This window comes from Triticum dicoccoides, chromosome 3A (genome assembly GCF_002162155.2).
Source record: "Triticum dicoccoides isolate Atlit2015 ecotype Zavitan chromosome 3A, WEW_v2.0, whole genome shotgun sequence".
NCBI classification, from domain to species: domain Eukaryota; kingdom Viridiplantae; phylum Streptophyta; class Magnoliopsida; order Poales; family Poaceae; genus Triticum; species Triticum dicoccoides.
The window spans coordinates 411,439,988-411,464,010 of NC_041384.1; the positions used below are offsets into that span (position 1 = coordinate 411,439,988).

At 46.1% G+C, this 24,023-nt stretch overlaps 1 protein-coding gene across 3 annotated transcripts; it reads right to left on the reverse strand.

Moving 5' to 3' along the window:
* Window positions 1–13,724: 13,724 nt before the first annotated feature.
* Window positions 13,725–22,709, reverse strand: LOC119268354 (carbon catabolite repressor protein 4 homolog 6-like). Of its 3 annotated transcripts, XM_037549964.1 has the most exons (15): window positions 22,485–22,707; window positions 21,901–22,405; window positions 21,072–21,235; window positions 20,580–20,645; window positions 20,341–20,393; window positions 20,106–20,187; window positions 19,934–19,983; window positions 19,655–19,745; window positions 19,149–19,241; window positions 19,002–19,034; window positions 18,829–18,914; window positions 17,489–18,719; window positions 17,158–17,243; window positions 16,976–17,060; window positions 13,725–14,388 (listed from the first exon to the last, which is right to left on the reverse strand). In XM_037549964.1, exons 1-15 carry the CDS (start codon window positions 22,542–22,544, stop codon window positions 14,335–14,337), a joined length of 2,739 nt encoding a protein of 912 aa, XP_037405861.1. In that variant the 5' UTR covers window positions 22,545–22,707; the 3' UTR covers window positions 13,725–14,334. The 3 variants fall into 3 exon arrangements, with proteins under 3 accessions (XP_037405861.1, XP_037405862.1, XP_037405863.1); XM_037549965.1 differs by lacking the exon at window positions 19,002–19,034; XM_037549966.1 differs by lacking the exons at window positions 13,725–14,388; window positions 16,976–17,060 and having other exon boundaries at window positions 17,172–17,291; window positions 22,485–22,709.
* Window positions 22,710–24,023: the final 1,314 nt, after the last annotated feature.

Below are 24,023 nucleotides of genomic sequence, written 5' to 3' on the forward strand. Positions count from 1 at the left end.
CTTGAAGAAAAAGGGTGGGTGGTCGGGAAAACAAAGACAACTTGGGGACGGATGAAACAAACACCGTTGAGAAGAACTGATACTTGATCTTGTGGATGTTGCAATGACCGGATCCACTTGAAGAGAAACACACCGGTGAAAAGGATTGGCATGACAATCTCGATTATAAAGAAGGATTAGTGTTCACATCGGGGTATGAGAACACCGCTTAGGAAAAGGTATGGAATTCAACATTTGACTTCGAAGCAACTCGAATACCACAACTCAAAACAAAAAAAAGGATTGGCTTGCAGAATAAGCCGGAACAAACATATGATAGAGATTTCGTCCGAAGTTTTCATGGTGGGGCCTACACGGGCTCGATCGTACAGCACCATCATGTACAAGGCAGTGCACATGACATACGAAGCGTCCCCGAGTCGGCATAGCCAAGGACTCTTTAAGACACAACGAGACCACTGTAAAACCAACCGTGGATAGGCGGACCACGAGACGTCGAACCCAAATTTCATATCATACATCCGTCGGAAAGATATCCTAAGAGCTACTTGAATTCCCACTTATAAACTCCCGAAATTTTCCCAGTTATGCAATCAGGTGTTGGGGATATAGGGGAAGCATAATATCTCACCCAAACTAACAAATCCTACATCCAGCTGTATCTATCCTTCAACACATAACCAAGAAACCTTCGGAAATCATCTACCTCAACCTTCGAAAAGCATCCATTATACGAGTTATGGCAATACTCCCGAACTCCCGCCCCAGTACCAGGTGGCGTTGAGGTTATCTCACCAACAACTGCATAAAAGAGATTTTTTATGTCGGCGAAACTAAACTCAGGTATTCCAGAACTGCAACGATAAAATTGTGACAACAACACCTCGGAGCTCAACTCCCCAGGACACTCCCACAACCCCTAAATGACAGGAGGCACCAAGAACAATGTTCTCGTCACAAAACCATCAGAACGATTCCAAGATACCCGCGTGATCCTAAAAAAAATTTAGTGAAATTTGAGAAGAGAAGAGTCAAAAGTCTACATCAGGATGCCACACCAGAGCGACGAAGGGACTGAGGAGTAAAAAAGAATTCCTAACTCTCCGATATATATAATCCTAAATGACTCAAAACATTTTTTCTAGACTCAATAATGCCAGCGATTCGATCAAGCAGGGGGCTCCTAAGTCGGGGAAGGCTCTGATACCCAACTTGTAACACCCTCGATGCGGCTGTATCTCCCACGTGTCGAAGCACGACTTAGAGACATAACCGCATTGAAAGCAATGTCGCAAGTGAGGTAATCTTCACACAACCCATGTAATACATACGGGAAAGAGATACATAGTTGGCTTACAATCGCCACTTCACACAATACAAGAATAAAGCATTACATCAACCAGATACAATCAAGGTCCGACTACATAACCCAAAATAAAAGAAGACTACCCCAAATGCTACACAGATCCCCCCCTGGGCCAGTGCTTGTCTAAGTGTTGGTCCGAACCGAGTAGACTGCGGGGCCACCTCGGGGAAACTTGAGGTTTGGTTTTACTCGTAGGATGTCTCATCCGGTGTTGCCCTGAGAACAAGATATGTGCAGCTCCTATCAGGATGTCGGCGCATCGGCGGTCTTGCTGGTTTTGTTTTACCATTGTCGAAATGTCTTGTAAGCGGAATTGCGAGTCTGATCGGGTCTTCCTGGGAGAAGGAATATCCTTCATTGACCATGAGAGCTTGTGATGGGCTAAGTTGGGACACCCCTGCAGGGTTTTGAACTTTCGAAAGCCGTGCCCGTGGTTATGGGCAGATGGGAATTTGTTAATGTCCGATTGTAGAAAACTTGACACTTAACTTAATTAAAATACATCAACCGCGTGTGTAGCCGTGATGGTCTCTTCTCGGCGGTGTCCAGGAAGTGAACACGGTTCTTGTGTTATGCTTGAACGTAAGTAGTTTCAGGATCACTTCTTGATCACTTCTAGTTCACGACCGTCGCGTTGCTTCTCTTCTCGCTCTCATTTGCGTATGTTAGCCACCATATCCTATATACCTAAGAGATTCATCCCCAGTATATGATTTATCTCAACATGCGGCCTATCCACGTCATCACATATGCCACATCAGCAGTTCAGTTGCAGGTAATTTTCGTGGACTGGCATCAGTATAGTGGATTTACTACCTGAGCGACTCTACAGATTTCTTACGTCTGGGCTATGCAAAGCCTACAATTTTTCCTCCTGGGCTGACCCAGCCAATACGTGGCCTATGGGCAACTTATTGTTGGGCCCATGTGACTCTTATCATATCGTATTATTACGTGCTCTCGGTTCATCTCCCTCCGGGATTCTGATCGCCACCGGTCTCTTCCTCTGCCGTGACCGACGCTCTCCCCGTCTCCCGAGCTGGATTGCAACCACAAATAATCTAGAAACGGCAGCATTCATCACCCCTCATTACAAGTCCCACCTTGTTGAGTTCCTATTCCAGCTGTTAATTCCATGGCCAGACTATGAGATGTTCTTCAACGTCATTAGCGGACGGAAGAAACAGAAGAAAAACCACTTTATCCGTCCTCTTGAACGGCCCGAGACAGAGGGCAGATCATCAGAAACTCTGCAAAGACGTCTGATCTGTAGACGCATCTTCCTTCGAATCTTATAGACATTTAATTGATCCCTTCGGCGGCCTCTCTTCCATGTCAAGTGACATCGGATACAAGATCACATATCACATGGCTGGTAAGTTATTTTCCTTGGCTATTTGCTTTGACCTGATAATTCTTAGCTATAGTATGCACGGGAAGTTTCTTGCTTGCCTGGTTTGTTTGCTTCTTATGCATCAGGATTGATTGATTTCGTTCTTGGTGGGATCCTGTATATGTGCAGACATCATGATTTTTGCTACTGTTCACGGATTAATAGGTTCTAGCGAGTGCGCGGTCACCATCGATAACAAGTCAATGTATATCGTCAAGACTCAGTTTGTGATGTACCTATTTATCTCATATTATATTTTTATATCTTGCTTACAATCCTCATTCTTTATGCTGCAGCCGCAGGTGTGGCATTCCTTCTTGCAAATTGCAACCAGACGGGCCTGCTATTTTTTTCCTGTTCGCATTAACATATTATTATTCCTCTCAATTACTTTTAGAGTTTTCCCCGGATATATTTAATGATGTGATGATTTAGCAAAAACACTTCGGGAGAAAATAAAGTGTTTGTTGTGTTCTTAATTGGCTCATCTTTCAGGCATTAGCAGAATGTGGTGATGAAGATCAAGAGACACATTGCTCTCCATTCTCATCCAAAAATAAACCATTTATGAAAAAAGGTCCAAGAAACGAAATAGAAGAATGAGGTAAAATAGTTTTCTTATTCTCTTAATATAACTTGAGTTTTATTTATTGTTTAGTAGAAGTTGTTAGTTGAATCATGCTGTCTATTTTTCTTGGCATATTCTTTTGATTTTTCAACTAATATCTGAATAGAATCCCTTCTATTCCTTACCAAAGAGACGGCATTAAGAGTTTATATTTCTCAAGTTAGATAATATTGTAGATGCAATGTGTGTGTGTTCCTTTCCTTTCATATGATGAAGTCAGTGAAAAGTAGAACCAATAACTAACATTACAGTAGTGACCCATCTTACTTTTTTTTCCTCTTCCCAATGTGTCTTTTTAGTTGTACTAGCTTTGTTTGGCTCGATATTTAATTTCCAACAAGTGATCACTTTTTTCTCAAGCTTTTACTCATGTAGTTTCACTGTGAGGATTTAAACAGGTTTATTTATAATAAGAACTTAACATACTCTGCCCTCTACTCTTTTTGTTTGATGTAGATTATGTGTTTGCTATGCTGCTACACAATGAAGTTCTGGAGCATTCATTATGCCTTGGTAGTATTGCTCCATTGTTCAGGGCATTATGTTGAGAGCCATGTGACAATGATTTTTGGCATCAACCGAGACCTAGGCATGAGACACAACGGTGAATTCTATTTCAGAACACAAGCAACGGTGGAACAATTAAGTCGAGATTCGGTTAACTTTTAAATCTACCTGCATGCATTGCATCACACTCATTAATATTTTATTTCTTTCTGTGATGTGTGCTATTGATGAATGAGTGTCGTCTATTCCATTATCCAATTACAAAATTAAAGATGAATGATCAAAGCTTCTTCACTTGGAAATAATGTAGTACATTTTTTCTACTATCTGTCAATTTTTATTTCGCACCCGCCATTGCTTATCGTCTTGATTTCTAATTTTGATCAGATACTTCAAATTTAGATCTCATAATTACTTCCTTGAAATAAATTAATTGCTAATCGGGTCAGTTTTTCAATGGTAAAACAAATATAGCTTTTCTTACTTTTAATCATATACTTAAAGTTTAGCTCTCATGAAAACTTCCTTGAAATAAATTAATTCCTATTTGGGTCAATTTCTTAATGGTAAAAGAAACATAGGTTTTCTTACATTAGTTTACAAGCAGAGGTTCCCGTCGCAACGCGTGGGGAATCATCTAGTATGCTTAGTGCTTGCTGCAGCTCCACCTCATTACCCTATCCTACCCATAAGCTTAAATAGTCTTGATCTCGCGGGTGTGAGATTGCTGAGTCATCGTGACTCACAGATACTTCCAAACAGTTGCAGGTGCCGATGATACCAGTGCAGGTGACGCAGCCGAGCTCAAGTGGGAGCCCGATGAAGATCTTGTTCGTTGTGTTGTTCCGTTTCCTGTTAATCAATAGTGGAGCCCAGTTGGGACGATCGGGCATCTATGCATTTGGGGTTGTCTTTAATTTGGTTCCGTAGTCGGACCTTGATTGTATTCTGGATGATGTAATGCTATATTTATGTATTGTGTGAAGTGGAGATTATAGGACAACTCTTTATCCTGTTCTTATTTAGTACATTGGGATGTGTAAAGATTACCCCTCTTGCGACATGCCTACCATGCGGTTATGCCTCTAAGTCGTGCTCCGACACGTGGGAGATATAGCCACATCATGGGTGTTACAGTAGTCGGACCTTGATTGTATTCTGGATGATGTATGATATATTCATGTATTGTGTGAAGTGGCGATTGTAAGCCGACTCTTTATCCCTTTCTTATTCAGTACATGGGATGTGTAAAGATCACCCCTCTTGCGACATGCCTACCATGCGGCTATGCCTCTAAGTCGTGCCCCGACACGTGGGAGATATAGCCGCATTGTGGGTGTTACAGTTGCTCTCAAACGACAAAAGCCATGCACTAACTCTGAGCAGCCACCAATTTATGGTGTAGGGGTGGGCTATTTATAGCCACTAGGCAACCCGACCTGATTTGTCCAAAATGACCCTGGGTCACTAAGGAACTGACACGTGTTCCAACGGTCAGATTTCAAACACACGCGGCAGCTTGACTTGGGCTACAAGTAAAGCTGACTCATCCAGCTTTGGATAAGATTTGCTCTCATTGTCTTCGCTCGAAGACTTAGGATTTGGTTGAGCATCACTTCAGTCACTCTAACTTTGTTCACTTGGACCCCACTTAACAGTACGGTGGTTCCTATGACTCAACAAAGAAGTAAATGAAACTACGAAACAACTGTGTCTTCGCGCTCCAAAGACTTCATGTGATGTCTTCTCATGTCATAGTCTTCAATGTGAATATCTTCACATACCACCATTATCTTCAATGTCTTCACACATTTTTAGGGGTCATCTCCGGTAGGTAAACCGAATCAATGAGGGACTACTACCTGTGTTATCCTGCAATTCTCACAAACACATTAGTCCCTCAACCAGATTTGTCGTCAATACTCCAAAACCAACTAGGGGTGGCACTAGATGCACTTACATCTATCCTACCATGGACATCGCCCACGAAGGACTTGCCTCACTCGGGTAGATCTTCACAAAGTAGGCGATCTCCTTGCCCTTACAAACTTCTTGGTTCAACTCCACAATCTCGTCGGAGGCTCCCAAGCGACACCTAACCAATCTAGGAGACACCACCCTCCAAAAGGTAATAGATGGTGTGTTGATGATGAACTCCTTGCTCTTGTGCTTCAAATGATAGTCTCCCCAACACTCCACTCTCTCTCGCGCGCGCGGATTTGACTATGGTAGAAAGATGATTTGAGTGGAAAGCAACTTGGGGAAGGCTAGAGGTCAAGATTCTTGTGGTTGGATTGGAATATCTTGGTCTCAACACATGAGTATGTGGTTCTCTCTTAGAAAATGAGTAGTGGTAATGAGGCACGTTCTGATGGCTCTCTCTCAAATGGAGAAGGGGTGGAGGGGTATATATAGCCTCCACACAAAATTCAACCGCTACACGCATTTGACCCAACTATGTCAGACCGAATAGAAGAACTCGATGAGACCGATTTAGTTCAAAATGTGAACGTTAGGAATCTCAGTGGGACCAACATGATCAACTCGGTGGGGCCGATGTGCTAGGGTTAGGGCAAAACCTCATCTCGGTGGCACCGATTGCATCAACTCGGTTAGACCGAAGTGAAGCAATAAGGCAACAAAGAATTGGTCAGGCAAACTCGGTGGGACCGATTGCACATTTCGGTGAGACCGAAATAATTACAATAGGCAACAGAGAGTTTGCAAGGCCATCTCGGTGAGACCGAGATCCGTGTCAGTGTGACCGAATTGTCTAGGGTTTTTGGCAGTGGCTAGGTCAAATGAACTCGGTGGCGCCGGATAGATCAAATCGGTGGGGCCGAGTTTGACTTTGAGTTTTGGACATATGTGAAAATGAGAAAGTGGTTGAGGGTTTTGGAGCAATATCACTAAGCACTTTGAGCAAGTAGACCATTAAGCAACACCTCGTTCCCTTTTAATAGTATTGGCTTTCCTATGGACTCAATGTGATCTTGGATCACTAAAATAGAAATGAAGAGTCTTGAGCTTTTGCCAATCTTTATCCTTAGCATTTTGAGGGGTCCACATCTCTAGTCCATGCTATGCCAATCATTGTACTTTCTGAAATATTTAACTTGAATGGATATTAGTTCAATGAGCTATATGTTGTTATGAATTATCAAAACCACCCAGAAATTAGTTGCACTTTCACCATGTCGTTCGGCTTGAAGAATGGCGGTGCCACCTTCGAGTGTTGCATGCAAATGTGTCTGCTGCACCAACTCGGCTGAAACGTGCATGTCTACGTCGATGACATTGTGGTGAAGACCAAGCAACACCTCACCCTCCTACCCGACCTCAAGGAAACCTTCACCAATATGTGCCGGTACCAGATCAAGCTCAATACAGAGAAGTGCGTGTTCGGCGTGCCAGCCGGCCAGCTACTCAGCCTCCTTGTCTCAGAGCGCGGCATTGAGGCCAATCCAGACAAGACCAGGGCCATCGAGTGTATGCACAAGCCGACTCGGCTGTGCAGTGTCTATAAATTCACCGGCTGCTTGGCCTCTCTCAACCAGTTACTCAACCGTCTAGGCGAGAGGGCCCTGCCCCTATATCAGCTGATGTAGAAGACGTCAACATTCAAGTGGAACGACCAGGCAGACGAAGCCTTCCGCGACCTCAAGTGCATGCTCTCCATCATTCCCGTTCTGGTCGCGCCGGCTGGTAAGGAGACGCTTTTATTGTACATCGCCGCCACCTCGCAGGCAGTCAGCACGATGCTGGTGGTCGAGCGTCCGGAGGAGGTCAAGATTCAGCCGGTCCAGCGTCCGGTGCACTACCTGAGCGAGGTGCTCTCCGCCTCCAAGCAGAACTACCTCCACTACCAGAAGATGTGTTATGGCGTGTACTTCATCACCAAGAAGCTGAAGCAGTATTTCCAGGAGCACACCGTCACCGTGATGAGCATGCCCCCCATCGACGAGATCATGGGTTGTCGGGATGCCTCCGGTCGGGTGGCCAAGCGGGCCATAGAGCTAGTCGGCCACACAATCCTCTACGAGCCTCGCACCACCATCAAGTCCTAGGTACTGGTTGATTTCCTCCTCGACTGGACAAAGACCCAGTACCTGCCACCGAAACCCGACTCGATGCACTGGCGCATGCACTTTGACGGCTCCAATATGCACTCCAGCTTGGGAGTCGGCATCGTGTTGTCTTCCCCCAAGGGCGACCGGCTGTGGTACGCATTGTAGATCCACTTAGCCGCCTCCAACAACATTGCTGAGTACGAAGCCCTCATGGACGGCCTCCGGCTGGACAAAGAGTTCGGCATCCGGCGCATCCTCTGCTAAGGCGACTTGGACTTGGTGGTGCAACAAGTTCTTGGTGAATGGGATGCCAGAGATGCGAACATGGCTAGCTACCGCTTCTTGGTCCAGCAGCTCACCGGCGGCTTCGACGGCTGTGAGTTCCTCCACGTCCCCCGCGCGGACAACGAGGCCAGCGACACACTAGCCAAGATAGGCTCTACCCGGCAAGCAATCCCACCCGGCGTCTACGTTGAGCACATGCAGAAGTCGTCCATGAAGCCGTCTCCATACTCGGAGTCCATCTTCATCCCGGACGACCCTGCCCACCCCAGAGACCCCGGCCCTAGCGCGTGGGCTTCTGTCTCGACCCCAACGGCCGTCGGCTCTGACCCGACCCGAGGGGTTGCAATTGTTTTCCAACCCACATGTTCAACACAATCCAAAAAGGAAATGGAAGAACAAAGGTGCATGATCTTCTCCTGAAGAGGAGGTCTCATACATCTCCACAAGAGGAGGCCTTGGATACATCTCCAAAAGGGGAGGCCTTGTATCCTACATGGGGAAAAGGAAGGAGCTAACCTCTACTATCCAATTGTCTATTCTTAGCTCTAACCCTAGACATGAGCAGAGGTACAGCTATATATAGGCTCAACGCAAAACAACAACAACTAGGGACTAGAAAACTACACATGCGCCTGGACCCAAAGGTGCGCATGGTCACTCCTAGACAGTTCTAGCTAGATTTCTTCCAGGTGACAACTTCAATGCAGGACGGTTCGGGGCTTTGGCCCAGACAGTCCCACAACACAGCAAAGACACTTATTATCCTTGCTCCATGCCTTCTCGATCTGAATTTTCATCTTCACGATTATTCCTTGCTTCTTCACAGTCCTCACCTTCAACCCTAAGCACAAACAAGGTTCAAGAATTAGTTAGCACACCATCCTGAGCCATTACCAAGTGGGGAGTCTGTCATTTTCATGAGCCCTTGGCATTGGTCCAATTGGTGCTTCCTCGGCCTTCTTGGGTGGCGGTGAGCTTAGACATGGTGATGTCTATGGAACCCGGTCACATTTTCTTTTTTTGAAGCTCATGTCAATATTGTTGCATCTTGTATTCATACCACTACCCTTGTCCCTCCCTCCAATTGGCATATTGTTGCATCATACATATTCACATTACCCCTTTGGACTCCCTAACCTTTGTCTCTGTCTCCACCAATGGGTTGGATGATATCTCCATACTTAGTTGGACGTAGGATCTAGGGGCGGGATGATGACACTAGGGCAGGAGACAAGAGCAATAGACAAAACGATTAGGCATAACATGACATGACCAAGAGCGTGAAGAAAGGGACCAATACACATCATTTGCTTGTTTTTTTTAAATCAATCAAATTTTTGAGCCGCTCGATTGACTCCCGAGGGCTTTTATCTTCTACCTCCATCTGTTTTCTTCTCTTCCCACAACGACCGACGAGATATATTCTAGCCGCACCCCGACACCTGCCCCTTGCCTCTCCTCCAGTGAGGCCTTGGGAGCCATCCCCGTCTAATCCGACCAGAACCTGCACCATCAACCTAGTGGCACGCGGCCATGCCTCCGCTAGTGACACCATGGCCAAAGCCCACCTCATATCCGGCTTTGTCCAATCCGACCAGAATCTGCACTATCAACCTACTGTGCCACACCTCCGCCGGCTATGCCACGGCCAATGGCAGCAAGCCTCCCTGTTTTCGGCTCCATCCAATCCAACTAGGGCCTCATTCGGTTTAGAGGATTTTCATAGGAAAAACATTGAAACAAGAATTCTGACGAAAATTTTCTTATATATGCATTCGATTTGTAGCAAATGCGTACAATTTTTTTTGTAGGAATACTACTCATTTTCTGTGTTTTTGGAGGAAACTACATATCCATTCAAAGCTCATTTTGCGCGTAGGAACAAGGCAAGTCAATTTCTTAGGATGGCAAGTGACATCCTATCAAATTTCTATACTACTCCTAATTCCTACGTTTTGATTTCCTCCAAACCGAATGAGCCCTAGAACCTGTGCCATTAACTTACTGCCATGCCTCACCAGCGACGCCAAGTCCAACCACGGCGTACCCATCTCCAACATTGTCCTGGCAAAGCCTAATCGAGACGCTGCTGCTAAGAGCATCTTCATCCGTGCCCCCAACAGGCCCCTCGGGAGATTTTTCAGCGCCGGCGCCTAAAAATCGGCCCAATCGCGCCTCCAGGAGCCTGTTTTCGCCGGTTTGGGCCGGAACTGGCGTCGGCGGACCCAGGCTGGACCCGGCGCACTGGGGGGTGCCCGGGGGCACCGGGGCAATCGGTTGTGGCGTGAAAGAACGGCGGGCCCGCCGAGTCAGCGACCCCGTGCCTCGTCGTCCTCACCTCGGTTTCCCGCGGGGAATCAATGCCAAGGCTGCCCCCGGTCAGCCTTTGATTCCTCACGGGCGGCACGGCGACGCACCACCTCCTGCCACGCGTGCACACGGCGCCCACACCCCCGGATGCTATATAAGCAGCGCCTCCCCTCGCCTCTGGCCGCACCCCGCCCACAGCCGCTGAGCTCTCTCTCTCTCCCCGTGTGTCGCCGCCGCCGAAGTTCCTCCCCTCTCTCCCCGTGCCCAGCCGCGACGATGGGCGAGAGGTTCCCCGGCGATGGGGCGGCGGCCAATGGCTTCGGCCACTGCTCGTTGCACGAGTGGGAAGCCTACCTGTTGTTTGAGACCAACGTCTCGGCGCCTCTTGACATGCGTGCGCCGGGGTGGTGGAAGCTCAGCATCGGTGGCGTCCCCATTCCCCCTTTGCCAGACATCACCACGCGCCCCGACTACTTCACCGACGAGGTCGACCATGTGCGGGCGTCGCCGAGGGAGGAGCAGCGGGCCCTCCCGCAGTACGCTGCCGGCAACCACGAGGCATGGGCGGCGTACTTCCAGCGCCGGCAGGCGGTGCGGCTGGCCTTCACCAACGGGGCGCCGGTGGTATGAGGGACGAAGAACGGCGAGGGCCGCCGCCTGTGGTGGGGCGCCCCGGTCGCACTCTCCACGCCGTCCTCCAACACCTCGAGGGCAGCAACGACCCGCCGATGACGTACCATGCCGCCCTGGCCGCGCGCGGGAGCGGCGGCCAATGGATGCCGAGGAAGACCGGCTCCTGTTCCTCCTCCTCTCACTCCTCCTCCCACTCCTCCGGCTCGCCGGCGCTCTATAGCGTCAAGGGTGGGCGCGCCTCCTTCTCGGCTCCTCCCCGCTTCGTCAAACCGTAGACGGAGTCGGGGCTCTCCGCCGTGAAGACGGAGCCAGGGCTCATCGGCGTGAAGACGAAGCCCGGGTTGGACGACGTGGCGGCCTTGAAGTGGGCGCGCGAAGACTGGGCACGGACGGAGCTAGAGCGCCAGCGCCTCGCCCTAGAGAAGTTCGCCGCTCGGCACTGTGACCGCGACGAGGGAGGCGTCGTTGTCCTCGACAACGACAGCGACGACGACGCACCGCCACCGGTCCGCCAGTGCGACCCCGGGCAGGGGTTCAGCAGGGGTGACCGCGTGAAGAAGAAGGACGACGAGGACAACGGCGGCGGCGACTTTGCCTCTCTCAGCGTGTTATTCGCCCTGTAGTCGCGTTTATTTTCTTAAGTATTTTATCTATGTAAAAAAACTATTTCAGTTCGCCGAAGTTATGTATTGTTTCGCGGAATATTTGTCCCGTTCACCGAATTTTAGTCAAATAAATGTTTTAAAAAATTAAAACAGGCACCTAAGGCCGACCCTCAGGGAGTCGGCTGGGAACCCGATCACCCCAGGCCGATTTTATCGCAGGTTCGCCTCTAGGTGGCGATTTTTTGAGCCGCCTAGAGAGGGGGGGGGGGGGCAACGGTTGGAGATGCTCTAACCACCCCACCCCCGTCTTTAACCTCAGGCGCTACTTTCTGCTCCCACAAAATCCACTGAAGCAATTTTAATTCTTGGGCAACGAGGATCAGCAAATCCAGGTAAAGCATGCAAACAAGAATAAGTATTCGCGCCGAGCATCCTTTTGCTTTTCTTTTTCCGTTTTCTATGTAACACCCCACTATCGCTTGATCACCATGTTTCTCATTGCTTTCTTCTAAATCAATAAAGCCCGACAACCCGAATCTTTTAAAAAAAAGAATAAGTATTCACATTGACAAGCTTCTTTTGCAATTATACAACGTATTCTTGAATGAAGCAAGTGTGCGTTGTGACCTTCCAATCCGACCGGAAGGTCCCCCATAAATAATACTACTCCCTCCGGACCCGAGCGAGTACCTTGTTCACTAATGTAAGATGTTCTTTTTTCCGAGTGAAATGGGAGTTTTATTTCAAAAATGTAGAGTTACAATCCGCCGACAAAAGTTTAGTTGTACATGGATGACCTCTGCGAAGCCAACAAGCCGTACGATGATCAGTTCTACCATGATTTGCCAGATGATCTGCTACTCTATTTTGGTCCCTAAAAATTTTCATAGGAATAAACTCCCTTCCTACATCAGATCCTTAATCTCTAAGATGAGATGCCCATATGCCGACCGGTCCAACTCATTAGAAGTTAGAATAGACAATGTCGTCGTCGAATCTGATTGAACAACCACCGGAAGAGTAGTATGCTCGACAGACAATGCCATCCCCTCCATTATCGCATGTAGCTTCGCCTCAAGAGCATCGTTGCAATGACATAAGTGACGGTGTGCCGAGAAAATAACACTCCCGTCTCAATTCCCAATTCCTTAGTATCATGCCTGACCCTGCTGACCCGTGCCTGACCCTGCTGACCCGTCTTCGGCCAAAAAGAAGCCATCCACTGATAAAGCTACCTTGCCCGGCATCGGCGGCGGCCACGGTTTGTACCACGCTTGGGGTTTTTTAGTTGGTACCGTCAACCACTCCTTCCCCATTTTTTCTTTCAGTCTCTTCTGTACTATACTTATTTGCCTGCTGAATTGATTTGAAATAACTGTCCAAAAACTCTACTAAGACCTCCACCAGAGCAGCTTCTTTACCATGTGTTACATCTGTACGAACTTGCCGCACTCGCCAGACCAACATAATTATCATATCCTGCACTTTGTCCGAACAATTTGCAAGTACGTTCAGAAGCCACTAGCCACTCTTTTCCATTGTCCAGCAAGTACTCGTTCCCGGCAAAGGCCACCTAGAACACATGCCATTCCACAACGCCATTGCCTCTGTACACGCAACTAGTGCATGGAAAGAGCTGTCCTATTCTAATCCACAAAGTAGCACTAGTACGTAAGTGCCTATACTGCATGCACTTGGGTAGCCAGTGCCCCAATGACCGCCTTCCCTGCAAGAATTTTCATTTTTTTGCGGCACTCCAGCCCGCCAAATCAGGTTCCATATAGGCCTATTTCTAATGTAGGACGTTCTGACAGTACATTAGTGAATAGAGGGTGTATGTAGCATCAGTCAGGAGACTGATATTAAATACACCTGCTTATTTCAAAGAATTCAACGCCCCCATATGACAAGATTACGGCTGCAAGCATAGTAGAACTATAATTCATAATGCAGTGTCGGTCAGGAGTCTTAGTATGCACCAAACCTGCTTCTTATGTCTGAAGAATTCAAAGCTACCAACTGTTCCAGATTTTCATAGCATGGTTTCTTTTTAGTCCAATCACATTGTAACTTGCTCCCTCCATAACATAATATAAGACGTTTTTTGACACCATGACAGTGTCAAAAACTTCTTATATTATGTTACAGAGAGAGTATCATCTTAAGCTAAGCCATGGTGCCTGCAGTTTGTCCATCCAAGCCAACAGCAGTTGTCCATTGCTGGGCTCACACTGAGAAACTTGACCTATGTCTCATGTACAATTACGAAGCATGCCGTAAAAAACAAAATGCTAGCGAGCTCTTATATTGACCTAAGAAAGCAGGAATTTGGTTTCCATGTGTGTGTGTGTGTGTGTCTATATATATATATATACACACACACACACACACACACACTAAATGTGATTGAAGGAGAAATGTTCAGCGATTGTTCTGGGTATGATTATTTCGCCTGAGGCTTGTGCTAGGCAGCCGTTGTCTTGTCATGCGTGTGCCTTCAATGGCACTGAAATCCCTCTCTTACAGTCTCATGAACATCAATCCTTAAACGCCAGTTCGCAGACCAAGGCGATATGATCACTTCCCCATTTCTGTCAACCAACAGAAATAGACACAATTAGTAAGATGTCATGAGGATACAGCAGTTAACCAGTAAAGAAGCCATGAACTGAAGAGACAAACATGCTGCTTCTGTCTCTAAACATTTTAGAAACTTCATTTTAAAATTAACACTTTTATCTTTGTCCAGGGGAAGGAGAGGCGAAGATAAGGATACCCGGTGGTGGAATGATGATGTCCAGAAGGCGATTAAAGAGAAGAAAGATTGTTTCAGACGCCTATACCTGGATAGGAGTGCAGACAACATAGAGAAGTACAAGATGGCGAAGAAGGCCGCAAAGCGAGCTGTCAGTGAAGCAAGGGGTCGGGCGTATGAGGACCTCTACCAACGGTTAGGCACGAAGGAAGGTGAAAGGGACATCTATAAGATGGCCAAGATCCGAGAGAGGAAGACGAGGGATATTGGCCAAGTCAAATGCATGGACGGAGCAGACCAACTCCTAGTGAAGGACGAGGGGATTAAGCATAGATGGCGGGAGTACTTCGACAAGCTGTTCAATGGGGAGAATGTGAGTTCTACCAATGAACTGGATGACTCCTTTGATGAGACTACCATGCGTTTCGTGCGGCGAATCCAGGAGTCTGAGGTCAAGGAGGCTTTAAGAAGGATGAAAGGAGGCAAGGCGACGGGCCCTGACTGTATCCCCATTGAGGTGTGGAAAGGCCTCGGGGACATAGCGGTAGTATGGCTAACCAAGCTTTTCAACCTCATTTTTCGGGCAAACAAGATGCCAGAAGAATGGAGACGGAGTATATTAGTACCAATCTTCAAGAACAAAGGGGATGTTCAGAGTTGTACTAATTACCATGGAATTAAGCTGATGAGCCATGCAATGAAGCTATGGGAAAGAGTCGTTAGCGCTTAAGAAGAATGACAAGCGTGACCAAAAATCAGTTTGGTTTCATGCCTGGGAGATCGACCATAGAAGCCAGTTTCTTGGTATGACAACTTATGGAAAGATACAGGGAGCAAAAGGACTTGCATATGGTGTTCATTGACTTGGAGAAGGCCTATGATAAGATACCACGAAATGTCATGTGGTGGGCCTTGGAGAAACACAAAGTCCCAGTAAAGGACATTACCCTCATCAAGGACATGTACGATAATGTTGTGACAAGTGTTCGAACAAGTGATGTCGACACTGATGACTTCCCGATTAAGATAGGACTGCATCACAGGTCAGCTTTGAGCCCTTATCTTTTTGCCTTGGTGATGGATGAGGTCACAAGGGATATACAAGGAGATATCCCATGGTGTATGCTCTTTGCGGGTGATGTGGTGCTATTTGACGATAGTTGGACGGGGGTAAATAGGAAGTTAGGGTTATGGAGACAAACCTTGGAGTCGAAAGGGTTTAGGCTTAGTAGAACTAAAACCGAGTACATGATGTGCGGTTTCAATACTACTACTCCCTCCTTCCATCTATATAGGGCCTAATGTGTTTTTCAAGACCGTCTTTGACTATTGATAAGATTAATAATACATGAGATATATAATGTGAAAATTATATCATTGGAAGCTCATTTCACGTACGAATTTGACGGTATGCTTTGTGTAACTTGCATGTCATATATAATTGCTCTAATACTTGGTCAAAGTTAGCCTCGAAAAACGCATTAGGCCCTATATATATGGAAGGAGGGAGGAGGAGGTTAGCCTTGATGGGCAGGTGGTACCTCAGAAGGACACCTTTCGATATTTGGGGTCAATGCTGCAGGAGGATGGGGGTATTGATGAAGATGTGAACCATCGATTCAAAGCCGGATGGATGAAGTGGCGCCAAGCTTCTGGCATTCTCTGTGACAAGACAGTGCCACAAAAGTAACAAGGCAAGTTCTACAGGACGGCGGTTCGACCCGCAATGTTGTATGGCGCTGAGTGTTGGCCGACTAAAAGGTGAAAAGGTGACATGTTCAACGGTTAGGTGTGGCGGAGATGCGTATGTTGAGATGGATGTGTGGCCACACGAGGAAGGATCGAGTCTGGAATGATGATATAGGAGATAGAGTTGGGATAGCACCAATTGAAGAGAAGTTTGTCCAACATCGTCTGAGATGGTTTGGGCATATTCAGCGCAGGCCTCGAGAAGCTCCAGTGCATAGCGGACGGCTAAAGCGTGCAGAGAATGTCAAGAGAGGTCGGGGTAGACCAAATTTGACGTGGGAGGAGCCCGTTAAGAGAGACCTGAAGGATTGGAGTACCACCAAAGAACTAGCTATGGACAGGGTTGCGTGGAAGCTTGCTATCCAGGTGCGAGAGCCATGAGTTGGTCGCGAGATCTTATGGGTTTCACCTCTAGCCTACCCCAACTTGTTTGGGACTAAAGGCTTTGTTGTTGTTGTTGGTATAGTGTATGCCTGTATGGTAAGAACACTAGCTCTATGAAAACAATGGCACTTGATTTTTATTACGAAATATTTTCATAGTAAGTCATCTTTTTGCTACTAGCATATTAGGATAAGAAACCATAGTCAGTCACACATTGGATATTGTGGAAAGTTTAAATAACGCATATTGCAGACGTATGGAATATAAGAAAAATATTCATAAGGTAGTACCTTTGTGGGGAATCCATTAGTTTCCTTCAAAATCACTTCCGGAAATGTATCTAGCACGCTAACAGTCTGAAGATCTTCAGAAGCCCTTCATTGTATATTACAAGGTTGTCAATGGCAGCAAATTAAATTGTCAAATACTGGTGCACTTGAATAGCTTAAGAGTTTCAATAAAGCTTGCTTACCATATGTAGTCCACTGTCCCCATAAATTTGCTGTTGTAACTGGTTACCAAGGGCTCCTTATTGGCATCTTTTGTCCCGTTAAAATCCTGATTGATGAAGTTATCAGTAAGCACCAACTATGTTCTCACAAAAGCCTGAAATATACTAGTACAACATTATTCACTAAAACAAAACTGTACATTGCTTTCTGCTTTTAGAGTTAAAGAACTGTAAGCACAACTTGCCCAAATGTTCGATAACTCAGAAACAGATAATAGTGAATGTCCTGGTGTTTTCAGTTACAGATGAATGGTGAAAATGCAGCCAAGTAAATTAAGAAGGCATCAGTTACCTCCACATCTGTGTAGACACTCCTTACTTTCAAATTATGTTCCACATAAGTACATTCTTCCTTCCCAGTAGCAGCCTTTATTTCATCTACTGTCCACCTGTATGGATCATTATAGTACCCTCCATAAGGAACCACCTTGTGAGCATGTTGTGAACCATTTGAAATTTTTGGCAGCTGATCATTATCCACATGTAAGCATTCATTATCACCAGAGAACTCTTTGAAGGAGGTAGGGTCAGATATCACGTTGGAGCACAAATTTTCATTAGCTGCGACATCATCCTCAACAGAACAAGCATGATTTCCAAACTCTTCTGGACAGGAATACAAGTCTAAATGGTTGTTGATTACTTCAGGAGTACACTCATTGCCACAGGAATCTGAAGTAGTACTATTTATTTGATGTGTTAATTTTACTGGAGATCCTGTATTAATTTCTTCTTCTACTCTCATATTACCCATTTTACCCCGTGCATCAGCAGACTTTAGAGAATCACTGAAATGGGATGATTCTGACCCGGGAGTTGTACAATTGTTATGGCCAGACATAGATTCATTGCACTTTTCCTTTTCACCAGGGTTTTCTTTTGATATATTCAAAGACATATCTGATTGAACACTATTTCCTTCAAAACCACCTGTGACATCTTCACAAATCACACTCCCAGACAAGGCTCCCTGGGAATTTGAATCCTTACTGCTAACACCTCTTAATTCTCGGACAGAATCTATACGCCCAGATAATTCAGATGAAAGTAGGTGTCTGCTATCAATTGCTTCACTTGAATCTGACTGGAAGGCCTCATCACATACATCAGTTTGTGAACATTGGACACCACCAACATCAGGTTCTTTTGATTCAGCTTTGATTCCTCCAGAACATTCTTCAGAGGAGCTGTCAACAGCCGCACCTTCTTCACGTTCAGTTGCCTTTGCATGGGCTTCACCATCAGAATTACAGGCATCCTTTGCAAGTCCTGCGAAACAGCTTGATAATCCTTGCTCGTCAAGATTACTAGGGCCAGAAGAAGATATATTGTTGCCAAAATATTTACTCGATTCAGAGTTAAAGCAAGATGTTGAAGCAGTAGCGGTCAAAACAGGTTCTCTTCCAGCAAGGCAAGAATCTCTGACCAAACTTTTTGCTTCACTTTGATGCTTATGGACATCTCGAGTAATTATTCTTCCCTCTCTACCATTGGTCGTGTATAAAGGTGGACGGAATGTATAACTGATACAAAGCAACCATTGAAGTGAAGATAGGTTAGGATTTTGCAGATACATTGTGGCGTCCAACATAAGTACTCAATAAGTGCACTTCCATCAAGTAGAAGATTTACCGAGATGTGTTAGAACCAGTATAAAGCCCATGTGAACTAGTTTGCTGCCCTGATATAGCATTTCTTGCAAGCCCAAACAAATTTAACTGCATGATTGTGAAGCTTCATAAGTTTCAGCTCCATGATATAACATTAATGCTTAGTTAACTGCAGAAAATGACAATTTGTTCTACCTTTTGCTCTAATATAAAATTGTACAGCGGGCTCTGGGCAACATACAGACCTTATTAGTATTAAAAATGAGTATAACAGCATAAGAAATAGCGAAGTAGAATGGACTCTTGAATGCAAATATACATAGTTAAGTACTAGAATATTACCTTCGGTGTAGCGTTGAAGTCCCCACAGAGTATTACTGGAGCATCATTCCACCTCTTAGATGTAGCATAAGCTTGGTCAAGGAGTGTCCTTATCTGTAGGAAATAAAGTCAGCATGAAATTAAGTGCATAAGGATGCTAGTGGTAGATAGTCAAGAGCAAAAGAAACACTAGATGATGCTTCATACAGCAAACCAGCAGAGAGAAGGGAAAGGCACAATGGACAAATCTTTAAAAGATGCCAAGAAAGTATCACATGATCAAATATCATAGCAGAACTCAACAAAGTTACATCGATGTTTTTTACTAAATAATGTCTAACACAATGTAATGTTCTTACCATGTTAAACATATGCTAAACTAAAGTTAGACAAATATGCAAACAAAACCTTGATTCAATTACAAAACAGAAATGCATGTGTCAAGCAGCCAAGTCAGGAGCAAACGAGCATTGTATCAGCAAATACATGAAATTAAGACACAAGTATCAGAGGAAAAAACAATATACCTGGCCAACTTTTATGTCCCCTCTCTTCGGATTATAAAGAACATGAATGTTACATATAACAACTTGTTTGGCTTGTTGCGGATGGATAGGGCTTTGAGACAAAAAGAACAAGCATAAGCATGGGTAAGTCATACAAATATGTGCTTCATTTCTTCTGTCTTAAACAATATATAAATATGATACAGTAACTAACCACAAATCCCAAACACAAACACCTGAGAAACAGAAGATAGCACAATAGCAATTATAAGTATGCTGGGTATTGCAAATCACAATTACCTAGTAGATAAGTGAGTAGACCCAGTTTGCACATTTCTTCGAAACACCGACTGTACATTACAGCAAAAAATGGTTAGCAGATTTGGATGGCATGCAAGACTGTAAGCATAGCAGTAGCACCCAAAAGAAAAGGCTCAAGTGTTCATCTAATTGCCCATAATCCCAAACTCACTTCTAAAACACAAAGCTGTGCAACATTATCCCGAAGCCCAAGCTTATTGAACTCAATGTCTTCTTTATAACACAACCGGAACCTGGTGAGTGGTAAAAGTCTTAGATAACCATAAGAATGTCCCTATGAAATGAATTGAAGAAAATTTAATATGGTCACCCCGAATTTTGGATAACAACCGTAGATCAAATTTTCCACCACACAAAGACAAACAAGAAAAACTTGAATTGATTACCTTGCTGTCCTCCAAAATATGGCACATCCATCAACAGCATTTCCAGTCCGCATCTGTGTCACCATTCAGCAAATGTGTAAATCACAGTCATGAACTCAAAAAAAGTTTGTTCCTATTCCCTCAATGACAAAAAAAAGATTCAATTCCGCAAATGCTACACATATTTCAGTCACTTCCGTGAACACTGTAAATGAAAATGCCTACAATATAGCAGAGTGTAAATGAACTTAGAACATTACCTTCCATATGCCGCTATATCCTCGGGCTGACATTTCTTGCTCAAGGTCTGTAAATTTGTCTACCTCCTACAAGTACAAAGAAGATGGTTACAAAAAGAAACAAAAGTTCAAGCAAGGAATGAAATGCTGACATTGAATGAATAGAGACCCCCCATCAGATCATATATTGTACTCCCTCCATTCACAAATATAAGATGTTTTGGATATTTCATTATGGACTACATACGGACTGAAATAAGTGAACAAACACACTAAAACGTGTCCATATACATCTGATTCTGAAAAAAGTTAGAACATCTTACATTTGTGAACGGAGGGCGTACTTACTTAAGACTGACTTCCATGGACAAGAAAGAAAAGTGCTCATAACATATATTCATCAATTGGAGTTAGGAAATTGGCATATTTTTATCCTTGCCATGACTTGAGTTTGCCAACATCAGCACAACCTGCTGAGATTGGTGCAGTACAACAGCTTTTCTTAAGAATTACCTGAAAACATATAATATCTGGACGCCACCAGCTGATCTCTAAACCTATCCTATTCTTACGCCAGTTCCAGTCCATGATGAATGATGGTATGTCTCTATAAAGATCTTGGTGCTCCTGGGCCAGATAGTCCGCCAGTATATTGTATGACAGAACCTTAAACCTCTCTGCAGAATCAAAAGTCCATACTCAAAATACAAGAGCAAGAACTGTATTCTTTTACAAGAATAATGAGGATCTCGCACACATACTAAGTTTGGAAAATAACACAAGCAAAACTCTCCGCAAGCATATCACAGATATACCGACACATTTAATGTCCCTTAGCACATCAATTAGAACTGTCGCTTCACAGTTCACGACTCCAAAGGAAATAATGCTAAATGTACGGAGTTTTTCTACAGGGTTGTACGGGCTGGGGATCGTGCGCTCTTCTAATCCCCCCCCCCCCTGATTTTCACCAGTGGGCCCGCGCCCCTTAATCAATCCCCCGCCAATCATTGCTAAGCAGCCTGTAAATCCCCCGAAAAAACCTGTACATCTAGCATTACTGCTCCAAAGGCATCTATCTAGATTTGGAAATCAAATTCTCCAAAGGCATCTATCTAGATTTGGAAATCAAATTCCAAGTTCTTCATCATGAGAATAATACTAGCTATAAATGACACGGTTGCAATCATTATTAAGAAAGCTTTCAGTTATGAGATAGAGCTAGGAATAATTACTATAATAAGTAAAACGAGTATAATGCTTGGACTTGAGAGTAATGCTCCTATGATGGTTTTGCAACACATTGCTGCAAACAAATAAATGTTAAGCATTGAGATGCTACCAGCATGGCGAGGTGGCAGCTTCTGCACAGATCGCCACTCTCGTTTGTACTGTGCCAGACTTGGATGCAGCTGTGGCGCCGCAGGTCGGAACCCAGCATTCTGTGGCAGGAACCCTCCATTCGGTGGCACAACTCTGTATGGCTGTGGATGCCAGTGACCGTACTGATTCGGAGTCCCATAGCCGTACTGAGAGCCTGGGAACGGCGTCTGCGGCGGATGGTTGTAGTTGTACGGCACAAACCCGTAAGGCTGAACCTGCAGCTGCGGCTGCGGCTGCGGTTGAGGTTGGCCGTAGCCATATACGTACGGCGGCGGCTGGAACTGCGGCCCGTGCCTGTACTGCGGTGGAGGCGCGCGAGGACCCCCGCCGCGGCGGACGGAATCGTTGGCAGCGGGCTCAGTACTGAGGTAAGAATCGCCGCTGACGAGCTCGGCGTCGGCGTAGGCGGAAGGCGGCGGGGGGCGGGAGGAGTATCCGCGGTGAGGTCGCGAGGATCCTCGGCGCTGCAAAAGGGCAGAAGGGTAAAGGGGGGTTTAGATGTCAGGGATTGATAGGGAGGAGGAAGCCCAAAGGGGCACGTACGTTGTAGTGAGAGGACATCGAGGCGGCGCGACGGAGAAAAGCTGAGGGGACGACGCGCATCCCTTTTGGTCACGGCGGTGGCGGCAACGGCGGGCGGCGACCTGGGAACGGCCGCATTCGACGAGTCACCGGGGGCGGCGGTGTTGACTGCTGGCGCGGCGACGAAGGGAACGGAGGCGGTGTCGCTGCGGACGCAACGCCGAGGCGAGCGCCTTGAGAAGGGCGTCGGCGTACTAGGCTTTCCCGTCTTCCTTACACTACCTTCATATCAGGCCCTTGATTTTCGATCGGATGGTTCGCAGGAAAATGCCTTGCATCTGCAGCAGTATTGTTCGGATAAGCTTCCATGAAAGAACATATATTGCCGATTGCCCCCAATCTGTACCTACCTAAGTATAAAGTCATTAATCCTCTTCACGTAATAAAAAAAATAAAGTCATCAGTGTTTTTGCCAGTCCATCGCTAATTTTCGGTCGCGCTCCCCTAGCCCCGCCACCCTAGCCCTCGCCCGCGGCCGCTCCGGCCTCGGCGCCCATCGCTTCCGTGTCGATGGCCACTCTGGCCCCGTCGCCCACCCCCCTAGCCCAGGCATGAACTGCCCCCCTACCCGGTGGCTGCCCTCGCGAGCTCCGGTGGCTCGTCTTCATCCCCTCCTTGGTCGGGTCCATCGAGGCCACGTCGTCCTACCACAAGGCGCTGGTTGCGCGCGACGCTCACGCTTTCCTCGCCGTCGTTGCCGAACCGCCCCTCGCCGCCACCTCCCGCGCACTGTGTGCGCTCTGAGATCCATCTATTCGAGTCGCGTCCTGAGGCCGCCTTGGAGTTGGCCAAGGAGCACCGTCGCAAGCGTCCCCGACGGCAGTCAGGCCGCTCCCGCGGTCTTCCTCCCCACCCGTCCATGGAGAATGCCCCCGGCGCCTTGGTTTTGGTCACCCACGGGTTGAATGCCAGCGTGACATCTGTTGCCGCCGTTGCCGCTTCTTCGGACATAAGGCCCTGGACTGCACGGCGCCTCGCTCCTCCTCTCCTTCGAGTCAGGGCGCGGCCAAGTGCTACTTGTGAGCTGCGTTGGTATTTTCTTGAAGAGGATAGATGATGCAGTACAGTAGAGACAAGTATTTCTCTCAGTTAAAAACCAAGGTTATCAATCCAGTGGGAGAACCACGCGAAACCTCGTGAACAACGCCCATACACAAAAAGACAAATACTTGTATCCAACGCGATCAAGAGGGTTTGTCAATCCTCTTGACGGTTAATTGCAAGGATCAAATCTGATAATGGTAGATAGATAAACAAAAACACACACAAAAAGAATGGTAAATAAATTGCAGCAAGGTATTTTTGGATTTTAATATATGATAAAGGTAGACCCGGGGGGGCATAATTTTCACTAGAGACTTATTTCTCAAATAAAAACCATACGGTGGGTAAACAAATTATTGTTGGGCAATTGATAGAAAATCGCATAGTTATGACGATATTCAAGGCGATGATCATGTATGTAGGCATCATGTCCAAGACAAATAGACTGACTCCTGC

What these genes read in the sequence shown, in the direction of transcription:
- LOC119268354 (XM_037549964.1), bottom strand. Translation starts at nt 22,544, where the DNA reads ATGCGCGTCGTCCCCTCAGCTTTTCTCCGTCGCGCCGCCTCGATGTCC. An exon ending in CAGATATTATATGTTTTCAG is followed by an intron (nt 20,646 to 21,071) that starts GTAATTCTTAAG and finishes TTGTACTTGTAG; the next exon opens with GAGGTAGACAAATTTACAGA. An exon ending in TCTACTCACTTATCTACTAG is followed by an intron (nt 19,746 to 19,933) that starts GTAATTGTGATT and finishes TTTGTCTCAAAG; the next exon opens with CCCTATCCATCCGCAACAAG.